We start from the raw sequence: 12,326 nt of genomic DNA on the forward strand, positions 1-12,326 counted from the left end.
TTTGTATCCACGTAATCGTTTCACAACAAAATTAACCTGAGCTTTATTTATATATATATATATATATATATATATTAGTGTCTAACATTAAGCTCTAAATAGCTGAACCGGTGATATTATGACATCAATAAGCAGTCGCATAAATGATGAGCCACCAAGATAATGGAACAATTCCAAAACATAACCTCTGCTCGATTTATCTGCGATCCCTTGGCCACGCCTGGGCCCGCGATCATCGCTCCTCTGCGACTAGCTTGGTCTCGTTTAAGATGGCTGCCTAGAGCTCAGAAGTAACGCGGTTATTACATGTCGACATGTCACTCCTCAGAGTATGTGCCTTTGCAAAACGTCTGAGTGGTCGCAGTTTATTTGAGAAGTGTGCCGCGCGCGCGCCCCTGGCGGACCGCTGTCAGCTGCGCGCGCCGACGAGAAACGGCGCGGTGAGGCGAATATCAGGTGAGCCGAAGGAGACTGTGGACAAGTCCCCCCCGGTGGTCCGAGGAATATCACTTACTTATTGTTATGTCGGCGCGTGAGTATGACACCTGTTCGAGTCCACCGGAGGATGCTCGTGACAGTTGACGTTCGGTCATTGAAGTACAGGTGTTGCGGTTTAACCCGCGGCCCTGTTACCTGGGGACTTTCAGCCGTATGCGTCTGTTGTTGTCGTAAAAACCTGGCAGCTGTTGAGAATAGCAAGAAAACACGTAGCTGTCCTCGTGAATGCCTGATTGTTTAATTCTACAATTCAATGTCAAACCTACCAAAACATACTGGACTAGACGTTGGAGAGTCTTTCGAGAGAAAGCGTCCACATGTTGTTTATGGGTTGAAACGGGAAGTTAGCTAATTGCCCTTCCTTTTAAAATAAAGTTGGTAAAATGACAAAACACATAATCGACACATTTGGAGCCTGTTTTGTGCAAACGTGTGTCGCGTAGAAGAACTCAACAGTACAATAAATGTATGTATAGCGTTATATACACGCATATAATGTTTAATTTACAGGATTCAAAGTCATATCGTTGGGTGGAAAAACAGTTTAATGTCGTAGATCTTACCACTACCCCACGATCGACTACATTTGCTCTGTTTATATACAATTAAATAACGTACAATACAGTCGGCAGAGGGCGACCTGATCAATTTGTGACCACCCTGCCGACTACCTACGGAGCTGTTGACATGAACTACGGAGCTGTTGAAACGGTCTTATTGTTTAGAAAGAAGAGGCACATGTATTTATTTTTAAGTGTGTGTGTGTGTGTGTTCTTTTTCTTTTTTCCAGAGACACGCTTGCAGCTTCAAAGGATAAATATTTCATTTGTCCCCAAGAGAGACGATGCTAAAAAACGTGGCCTGGAGCAGTCCCAGTTGTTAAACGGTATGTTATTGTAGACGGCAGGTCATGGCGCGTCTCAAGCCCCCTGATGGTAACTTAAGTTATCAATGATTACCATTTGATTCTGAATACGTGTATACTCCTCTCTGAATGCTGCCAGCCTGTTTACTGTGGAGCCTGTGAAATGCCAGAGTACTAGACGAGTCAGTAGTTTAGTTTGCTCACATTAAATTAGCCTTTTCTCTCTCTCTCCCTCAGTGCTTGAGGCCAGGATCCAGCAACTCCAAACTGGCATCGTTTTAGATGTCCGTCATGCAAAGGGACAATTTCTCAAAGCCCCCTCTCCGGGACGAGGGGCGTTATCTGGCCAGGGTCCCAGAGGCGCCCCTAAGGACCAAACTGACATTCCTAAATCCGGAAAGACTCTTAACGTGGCGTCTAAATCTCAGCCCAGCCGCTGGATGCAAAAACTAACTCTGGAGAAGAAAAACAAACTCAAAAAACAGCAGCGCCTCCATCAGAAAATACAGAAGAACGCCAAGAAGAAACCTGGCGACAGACCTAAAGGGAGCGAAAGCATCTCGGCGCTCCCGGGTCCCGTGATTAAGAACATGAAATTGTCTGACGAGATTCGTGCCTCGGTTACTTTGAGAGATGCGGCGGCAGCGGGGACGGCGGCGGCAGCGGGGACGGCGGCGGCGGCGGCAGCGGGGACGGCGACGCATTCAAAATCTACAGGGAAACAGAAGAAATCTAAAAAAACGGTCGGCGTTAAAAAAAGCCAGGAGCAGTCCGCCATCGAAGTCCAGGTCATGGCCGAGGAGCAGGCCAAGATGGAGGAGCTGGAGTGGAGGCTCAGTCAACAGGTGAGCCAGTGGACGTCGTCGAGTAACCCGCAGCGCCTCCAGGAGGACGCGGAGGGTGCTGCATCCGGGGACATGCAGCTGAGCATCCGCTCTTACCTGGAGGCGTGCGTGTTCACCGGGGACGTCGAGCGGGCGCAGCGCTTCCTGCTCAGCCAGCACCGAGTGATGAGTCGACGGAGACACATGAACACGGCCATCTACAACATCATGATGAGGATGTGGGCCAAGAAGGTGAGTTCAGCCACGATGTTGAAAATGCGGACGGTAATGTTTTGATCGCCGTCTATTTGTATGCGTGCGTGTTATTCGCGTAAGTCAAAAAGTATTAAACCGAATCGCATGAAATTTGGTGGGATGATTGGTTATTATCCGGGGACCATTTGATTAGATTTTGGGATTGATCGAGTCAAAGGTCGAGGTCAAGGTCATGAAAAGGTCAAAATCTTATTTTTACCATAGCGCGGTCAATTTTTATCCAATTGGCATGCAACTAATGCCAAAATGTTCATAATTCAATGCCCAATCTTGTGATGTGCGAAGGTATGCGCTCTACCGGGTGCCCGTTCTAGTTTCAGATGGATTGGAACCAGCTACACCTAAAATATAACAAATGTGTGGTGTTTTAGCCAGTAGGAATCCTCTAATTCATGAAGCTGAATGGTTCAGTAACCTAGTACATCTTACATGGGCACTGATTATAACTCGTGGAAACCTTCCTCAGGATACTTACTTGTGGATGAGGTAATGTGCAAGTGTTCCTCAGGCTCTCTGATAGTGCTCATTCTTTCCGTTGTATATGACTCTCTGGTCAGTATCAGCCAAGAAGAATGGTCCTCCCATGCTAGGATAGTGATAGTAATATTTGTTTTTATTGTATGTTGTATGTCTCAAACTTTGCTTCTGCTGTCTTGGCTAGGACACTATCCAGGTTAAATAAATAAAAATAAATAAATACCAATAAAATGCATCTCTCTCTCTCTCTCTGGTTGCAGGGCATGTTAAATCAGATTGGCCGCATATTTATTCTGTTAGAAGAGGCGAGTCTGAAACCAAACGTGGGATCCTACTGCACTGCCCTGGAGTGTATGGGCCGCAATCCCAGCTGCTCCCCCAATGTCATCACAAGGTATTTAAACACACACACACACACACACACACACAAACCACCCATGAGCAAGACGCATGATAAGCTGTGTTTGTAATTACAAGCGTTTACATTTACAGGAGAGCCGTTGTAATACAGAGACTCACCAGCAGGGGGCATGCTGTGCTCATGGTTTGCACTTTTACACATCCTTTTCGATTTCTCCATAAAACCCATCTATTAATGATTGACGCCATGATTTTAAACTAAGAATATATGTCGTCAGAGAAGAAGCAGCATGTAGCCAATCAGCAAACAGTCGCTTATGGTTTTATTCTTTTGTCTTGCTGGTTTCTGTGATGGGTTTTGGTTGATTTAGCGAAGGGCTGCATGATAGAAGGTGGTTTTACAACTGTGCTCACATGGAGATTAAAGAGCAGCTTCGCCTCAAGAGACCAAAGTCGGCTGGTTAGACTAAAATCAAATATGTTTATTAGGATGTTCCTTTTTTATTTGTGGTGGTTTCTCTTTTGGATTTAACATTTTCTATGATATTGTTTTTTTTCTTCTTCTTGCTGAAGGTCTTGTTTTTAATACTACGTTGCTGATATGTATCATCTCAACTGGGATGGTCAAAGCTTCCCTTTGTCAATCGGGTCCATTTGTAAAAAAAAAGAAGCAAGTTGTCGTGTTTATCAATTGTAAATGAAGACGTTTTATAAAGCAAGCTTCATTCTGAGTGCCACACACGGTGTTGTTGAGCTGACGGGATCAATCATAACACTTTGAACCTCATTTGCTGCGCCGTTCCTTCATCGCCGATATTGTTTCCATGGCAACCCAGCATCTCAGGGATTGCTTCTTAAATTCTTTTGTCGATTTTTTTTTTCCATTTGTTTTTGTGTGTGGTTTCTTTAACCAATTATCGTAGCTCGACTTGTTTCGGTTGCGGCGGCGTGCCGAGGCGCCATGTTAATGAGCTTGGCGTAAGCTAATTAAACAGCAGTACTCTGCCGTCACGCAGGTGAAGTTAATCATTTATTCGTCGCTCGGACAACCGAAGCAAATGTTCGCAATTTAGTTTTCATCGAGGACGAACCGCGACGGCTCGTCTCCGCGGTAACGAGGTCATCCCGGCAAATCGACGTTCAATATTATTAATCGGGTTTTTATGTCACCGACGTGTGTGTCGGACCCACGCCCAGATTAAGTGCATGCCGTATACACCGCCACAGCTTCAGCGGAACACTACCCGTGTCACGGTGTTTGTGCCCGCTTGATGGCAGCCAATAGAATCGGCTGGCCCGCTGCCCAGGGGGGCGGGGCTAACCTGAAGTTATCGTCAGGAAAAACGACAGGGCTCAGAGGGTATTTGTTTCCTTTCCCCTAATGCGTTTTAAAATACTTGGACCCTGTTTGAAGGATGCACTCATGCTCTCATTTCCAGAGAACGCCATGATGCAGCGCTTTCCAACTCCAAAAGCTTTTAACTCTTCACATATTGATTTCTGTGTTTTCTCACTGTCAAAAAAAGGCCATTATTGGTTTGGTCCTGCTATTTATTATTTACTCTGTACATTGTTTTCCCGCTGTGAAAGATATCGGTGTTATATTGTGAACATGACTGTTCACAGTGGTGATGTTGAGGACAAATCCTTTGAGTTTATAAGTTTTGGTCTTTTCGATGTCGGACCCCTTCATTCAAAGAGTGTTAGGGAGTGTGTAAAAGTTAAGAATTGTGCATTATTAATCTTGCAGGTAAATGATGAAATGTTATCACTCTTATGTCGGGCTGTCGCGACACAGATTATTAGTTGACGATTAATTGTCTTTCAGATACTTGCTGACTGATTTAAAGCTCTCTTGCTCTTCACTTTACGCCACACGGCGGTGCTGTTGTGTGTTTGAGGCCGACGTCCATGTCGTTGAATTCAGTGGCTGCTCATCAAGCGTTTGGACTCGGGACACATCGCCCTATGCGGCGGGACCGGTGGCAGCGGGATCCGGTTGGTCCATCGATCACTGTAAACCGACGCTTGTATGACATCGTTGTTCTGCAGCGGTGAACCTCAGCCTCAGCCTCCGTCTCGGGCCAAGCCGCCTCTCTCCTCCAACAATCCGCACCATCATCACTTCTTCTTAAATGCAGAGAACTAATTTCCCCTTGGGGATTAATAAAAGTGTATATTCTATTCTTCTCTCTCTCTCTTCTTTCTTACTCTCTGTCTCTCTCTATCTCTGTTTCTCTCTCTCTAACTCTGTTTCTTTCTGTCTCTCTCTTCTTTCTCTTTGTTTCTCTCTCTCACTGTCTATCTCTGTTTCTCCCTATCTGTCTCTCTCTCTTCTCCCTCTGTCTATCTCATACTCTCTCTCTCTCTCCCTCTCTCTCTCACTGTCTATCTATCTCTCTCCCTCACTGTCTATCTCATACTCTCTCTCTCTCTCCCTCTCTCTCTCACTGTCTATCTCTCTCTCTCTCTCTCACTGTCTATCTCATACTCTCTCTCTCTCTCTCTCTCTCTCTCTCTCTCACTGTCTATCTCATACTCTCTCTCTCTCTCACTGTCTATCTCTCTCTCTCTCCCTCCCTCTCTCTCTCACTGTCTCTCATTCCCTCTCTCTCACTGTCTATCTCTCTCTCTCCCTCTCTCACTGTCTATCTCATACTCTCTCTCTCTCTCTCTCTCTCTCACTGTCTATCTCATACTCTCTCTCTCACTGTCTATCTCTCTCTCTCCCTCTCTCTCTCTCACTGTCTATCTCTCTCTCTCTCTCCTCTCTCTCCCTCTCTCTCTCTCTCACTGTCTATCTCTCTCTCTCTCCCTCCCTCTCTCTCACTGTCTATCTCTCTCTCTCTCTCTCTCTCTCTCTCTCTCACTGTCTATCTCATACTCTCTCTCTCCCTCTCTCTCTCTCACTGTCTATCTCTCTCTCGCTCTCTCACTGTCTATCTCTCTCTCTCTCTCTCCCTCCCTCTCGCTCTCTCACTGTCTATCTCATTCTCTCTCTCTCACTGTCTATTCCTCTCTCTCTCACTGTCTATCTCTCTCTCTCTCTCTCTCTCTCTCTCTCTCTCACTCCCTCTCTCTCTCTCTCTCTCACTGTCTATCCCTCTCTCTCTCTCTCTCACTGTCTATCTCATACTCTCTCTCACTCCCTCTCTCTCTCTCACTGTCTATCCCTCTCTCTCTCTCACTGTCTATCTCATACTCTCTCTCTCCCTCTCTCTCTCACTGTCTATCTCTCTCTCTCACACACACACACACACACACACATTCTCTCTCCCTCAGTCTATCTCTGTCTCTCTCTCTCTAAGTTGTTCCCTCTTAAGTGCCGTGTCCTCCAGAGCTCCCGAGGGTGCAGCAGCAGAGCAGTCACCGTGCTGACGATGCCCCACCCGTCACCCTCTCTGCTGTCTTTGTTCCTCTGGACCACAAACCAGACTAATCCCCTCTTTGTCGGAGGCTCTCTCTCATTAACTCTGACCAGAATTGCCCATTGCATCGCCCGGAATTTGTCCTCTTTGGCTCACCTCAGAAATATAACGTACACTTCATAACTTCCATTGTATTTATTCACTCGTGTGCAGAACCCTGCTCACCTCTGGTGTTATCAAGCCGCTGGAAGTCGCTAAGCCACGGTTTCCACCCGCTGGTAATTAGTTATTTATATCTGACTTTCAGGAAAAGAAGTGCAGAGTGAAGCGGACCGCTCATCCTCTGTGGGCGATGACCAACGGGGTTTCCTCGTTTCTGTCTCTCGGCTTCGTCCTGCAGTGTTGTTATTAACCTCGAGGGAGCGGTGCAACCAAGCGTGATCTTCAGGCTCGGTGGCGGCTTTCGACCCTAAAGTATGCACGACAATAACACGGTCCTCTAAACGTAATCCACCTGTAATTACATGTGTGAGAAGAAGTGCTCTCTGCAGGTCAAACACATATAATTCAGTCCCTGGAGGACATTTAGTCGTCGTAGTAATACACGGCTCAATGTATAGACCAGGAGAATACATCAATGTACACAGTTTAATAACAGTATTTACCCAAATTAAAAAATATTCCACCTCAAAAGCCCCCAAATCTCACTAATCACAGAAGAATAACAATTAGACTGGGCACTCGGTAGAGCGCATACCTTCGCATAGATTGGGCATTGAATTAGATTGGGCATTGAATTATGAACATTTTGGCATTAGTTGCATGCCAATTGGATAAAAATTGAAAAAGAAGATTTTGACCTTTTCATGACCTTGACCTTTGACCCGATCGATCCCAAAATCTAATCAAATGGTCCCCGGATAATAACCAATCATCCCACCAAATTTCATGCGATTCAAGAAGGTTTTGACCTTTTCATGACCTTGACCTTTGACCCGATTGATCCCAAAATCGAATCAAATGGTCCCCGGATAATAACCAATCATCCCACCAAATTTCAGGCGATTCGGTTTAAAACCTTTTTTGTTATGCGAGGAACACGCATACAAATAAATAAATAAATACACGGCGATCAAAACATAACCTTCCGCAATTTCAATGCGAAGGTAAAGATGCAACCGGGCTGAGCATATTCAGTCACGGTTCTTCTGAAGGTGACGTATCACATCAGGAGTTTAAATATAATCGTGTTATTTTGCACCTCTCATTTGAATTCCTGGGACCGGTTGCACCTCGGTATTATCTTTATTCTGCAGTCCAGTCATGGAGGCCGCCGCGATCTCTCTGGAGGAGATTCTATTTAACTATATATATTTCGCCGTCGTCGTCAGTGCCCATGTGCCGACCGAAAGCCCCCCACCCCCTCCACTGCAAATATTTGAATTGATATTCTGCAACTGTTGATTGGGGAAGGCGAGACACATTTACCATGACCCAACAGAATTAATCAGCACGTTCTATGATTATCTTACTCCCACGTCAACCGGCAGGTCAGGAGGTCAGGAGCTCTGAACTCGCGATCAGACTCCGAAAGTCTGATCCATCATCACGAACATAATCTCCCACGAAAATGAAAATCTACTCGGCGGTCTGACGGCGAACCATCTGAACGCTGCCTCTGAATCATAACTTAAAGTATGGAAATTACTTTCTGCAACAGAGTTGTGCGGCGGTTAGATGTTTTATCATATTTTAGTTTGTGGGTATGTATATTTGTATTTTATGGAAATATATGCTTTTACAAAACAAGCAGGTATCACATAGCACAATAAGAGATCTCGGGTTGGGACACAGTCCACAAATGTCACAGTAATGCATTAAAGCTCTTGTATTAAACACCTTTTGTCTTGGACTGACGATTAATGCTGATTTTGTGTTGACAAACCAACTGGTACTGTCTCTCAAAATCACCACTTTAAATCTTTGTGTTTACGAATGATGTGTTCAGAATTTTCTAAGAAATAAGCATGAAAAGAAACGCTACAAATCCGTCTTTTGGGTCTTACTCGACGCCCTAATCTTAGGTCCAATAATTGTCTGTGCATGAAAGAGTCTAGAAAAATGTGTCTTTATTACGGTCTATTTTTGTTTTGTCTTTGGGGGAATAACCGGACAGCATGTTTTCAATCCCAAAGAAACTCCAATAGCAGGGTTCATACGGTCATGGAAAACCTGGAAAAGTCCTGGATTATAAAAATGGTTATTTCCAGGCCTGCAAAATTTTATCCCAAAAGGTTTTGGAAAAGTTGTGGAAATTTGTTATATTCATTTTCATTTACACAGTTTGATGATAGCCGGCTATCTCAGAACCTGGCAAAAATAATGATGTAACATAGATACATGGATGTGCTCAAGGGCCAACAAGCACCAGGTACACCAACTGTGTGTCCCTCTGTGTGTGTGTGTGTGTGTGCAGGTGCCTGTGCCGGATGGAGGAGGATGGCCTGTCTGTGGACGACGTGTTCAGCCAGTGTGTGTTCCGGCAGGACGAGCGGGACATGGTGCTGAAGGCCGTGCACGTCGTCCAGCCCGACTACCGGCCGCGCCTCGACGCGGGCGCTACGCCGTCCTCCTCATCGCTGGTCCACGAATTCTACACACAGGTAACACACGAGGGCTTTGAGGCGGTACACTGATGTGTCATAAGCTGAATTCAAGCCACCGGCAGCCTATTTTCTCAATTGTGACTTTTAACTCCGAGCGATGAACTCCACATGAACTCATTATTTTCTCCCAGTTTGATCAGGTTATTTTAAAATATTAACTTTTTTCTCACTGTCTTTTAAATGGGCAGAGGTCTGGAAGGCACGTATTTCTGAGGCCGTGTAATATGACCAGGACCCCCATTGTAAAAGCGATTTAGCTAACGGGATTACGCTAAATGAATAAAGATTTAATAAATAAATAGAGTTCAGCAATATTAGTTTTTTATCCGGATCAATTATAAAAATAATAATTAATTATTAGTTAAAATAATATTTTCAATATTTCTTTCCTCAAAATTGGATTTAGTCTCTTCTGCTCATTTAGTCATAAATGATGAATATTGAAGGTACTTGGTCTTAATTTGTGTGTATATATATATATTTAAGTATCATCAGTGTAAATTGGAAGAGAAAATGTGAGCCGTATGAATGAATGGCAGAGAAACGTCCATGGGCCCGGCAGTAATCCCTGTGGTTCTCCAAAGTTAAGTTAAAGTGAAGCATTCAGAGATTCAAGAGTTTTAGCATCCGTCATTATTTTTAAAAAATAAGCACGGAAACGTTTGAATCTCTTCAGTCATCATAACCAGTGCCATGCACATCATGGTGTCGGCTGCCGGTCCTCGTGCTTCAATCTGACGGTAAATTCAGTGGATGTCATCGTGACCGCTTCATGCTAATCTTCGGACGGCAGATGTTCGCTGTAATCGGCATATTTCATACCCCAGTTTGTGTTACTTTAAAAAGACACGATGTATATGCCGTGACATTTATATTTCATATGAAATGGACATTCACTCAAAAAGCATTACGGCGATGACTTGACTGTATTTCAGAAACTGCGCGGCGGTTTACGTTAAGGAGCGCTACTTTATGACTATTAATACATATCAAGTAATTTCTTTAAGGCTGAGTCTTGTATGTATTGAGTGGCAAAGCCCCGGAGAGGAAGCTGTCAAGGCTCCAGCGTAACTATGAACCATTTAATTGTCACCCCTTCACAGCCAGACAGGCTCTGTCCTATTTATAGTGAGCCAACTCTGCTTTTTTTCCTTCTTTTTAATGGGCCTCTCCATTTCTTTGCTTTTTAAAAATTTAATTACATTTTCTTCTTCCATTGATGATTCTCACACGATTTTCACCATTAACAGCTTTGTTTTCAATGCTTTATGTATTTTTAGTCTCGAGCCACAATCCACTTTTTTCTTCGTTGTGTGTGTGTGTCAGCAAGTCATGTATTTATGTCTTTGAAGTGTGTGTGAAGCCGTACGCCACGCGGTGAAATGTGAAGCAGGTCGAATGTGACTGCTCCATTCCTTTCCCTCCGATTGCATTCGGGAGGCTGGTTATCTGACTGAGACTGTGACTTTCTGGCAGGTCGGTTTTAATGACTGAAAGGCTGTCCAAATAACTGGTCCACCAGATAGCAGAGCAGCAGATCGGATGGCCTCCAGAGGATTTTCTTTTTTAATCGGTGCTACCAACACACACACACACACACACACACACACACACACACACACACACAATATAATTAGATTAGTGTTTGTTGTTGTGAGATGGAATTTTGATTAAGCTGATGCTCGTACAAAATGCAGTTTGATCTAGTTTCAACTGGTCGTCCGAGATCGTTTGGTACGCCGTCGTTTCATCATCATGTTCATCTGGAAACTGGCCCTAATGCATTGTGGGTTGGAGACAGAGGGGATGAGGAAAAACATTATATTTCTTTCAGTCTGTTCGGCTTTCCTTGAACACACTTCCAGCAAAGTCTGTCGAGCTTTTGTGCTTTTCTTTCTTTGGATCCCAGAAGCTTCGGAAGTTTGCACCTTCAAAACCGTCGAGCCAGCACATTTCCTCCTGATTTACTGTCTGATGTTGTTCTTTCTGCCGTTATGTACTAGATCCACGCTTGCCCACAGCCTTCGATGTGTACAGATAACAATCTTACTGCCGCTGTAAACGACAACAACGTTCTTTTAAAGCACATTTGACTTCTTTTAGCAAAAACAATTTCATGTTTCAGTCCTGACGGGTCCCTTAAACGTCCAGTGTGCATGATTTAGGAGGGAACTATTTTCGGAAATGGAATATAATATTTATTTTTTTAGTGTAAAGTCACTGGAAACTAATAACCGTTGTGTTTTTCATTAGCTTAGAATGATTCCGACATATTAACATAGTCCTATCCTAAACACTTGACCTTTAGTGCCATACGGATGAGACGATCAGCATTTCTCAGGTTCCTTACTGTTGTGTGTTGTTTTAGAGGTCAGACCACCAGTACCCCAAACTGGACTTCACCCAGGAGGAGCTCCAGGAGCGTTTCAAACTGCAGCTCGACATGGAACAGGCCTGCACCACCACCATCGACTCCGTGGAGGCGGCCAAGCCCGTGACTGAACACATGGCGAGAATGGTAAACAAACCCCCCTGTTGCCTCTCCTCATCTTCATCACACACTCAATACACCGGATTCTTAGAACGTGGATGAACACATGGTGAGAATGGTAAACAAACCCCCCCCCCCCGTTGCCTCTCCTCATCTTCATCGCTCTAGATCAATACACTAGATTCTTAGAAATGTGGATTTATTGTGCTGTGATGCTGAGAATCCACAAACCCTTCAATACATGGTGTGTTATGGAGTTAATAATGGGTGGGTTGGTCTGAAAAAAATATATTGTTGGACTGGTTGAAATAATTTGCACAATATATCGACAAGAATGCTGTTGCTTATGCAATGTTTTTTTTTTTAAATAGACAAAGAAAAAATGTCCCCTAAACCTTGTGGCTTCCTGTTTTGATAAAACATGGCTCCATCGTTCTGTAATGTCTCTTTTAATCTGCGAACAATCCTCCATAATCCAACATTCTGGCTCACAATACAAAC

At 44.3% G+C, this 12,326-nt stretch overlaps 1 protein-coding gene across 1 annotated transcript in view; it reads left to right on the top strand.

Moving 5' to 3' along the window:
* Positions 1-289: 289 nt before the first annotated feature.
* The window catches only part of polrmt (polymerase (RNA) mitochondrial (DNA directed)), a 49,096-nt gene continuing 37,059 nt past the window's right edge, over positions 290-12,326 (top strand). Inside the window, exons 1-6 of the mRNA XM_056413947.1 lie at positions 290-456; positions 1,289-1,384; positions 1,601-2,439; positions 3,201-3,334; positions 9,145-9,331; positions 11,703-11,852. Coding sequence (XP_056269922.1) covers positions 315-456; positions 1,289-1,384; positions 1,601-2,439; positions 3,201-3,334; positions 9,145-9,331; positions 11,703-11,852 — 1,548 coding nt within the window. The 5' untranslated portion in view covers positions 290-314. The remainder of the gene's footprint in view (positions 457-1,288; positions 1,385-1,600; positions 2,440-3,200; positions 3,335-9,144; positions 9,332-11,702; positions 11,853-12,326) is intronic.

This window comes from Pseudoliparis swirei, chromosome 5 (assembly GCF_029220125.1).
Source record: "Pseudoliparis swirei isolate HS2019 ecotype Mariana Trench chromosome 5, NWPU_hadal_v1, whole genome shotgun sequence".
In the NCBI taxonomy this organism is placed as follows: Eukaryota; Metazoa; Chordata; class Actinopteri; order Perciformes; family Liparidae; genus Pseudoliparis; species Pseudoliparis swirei.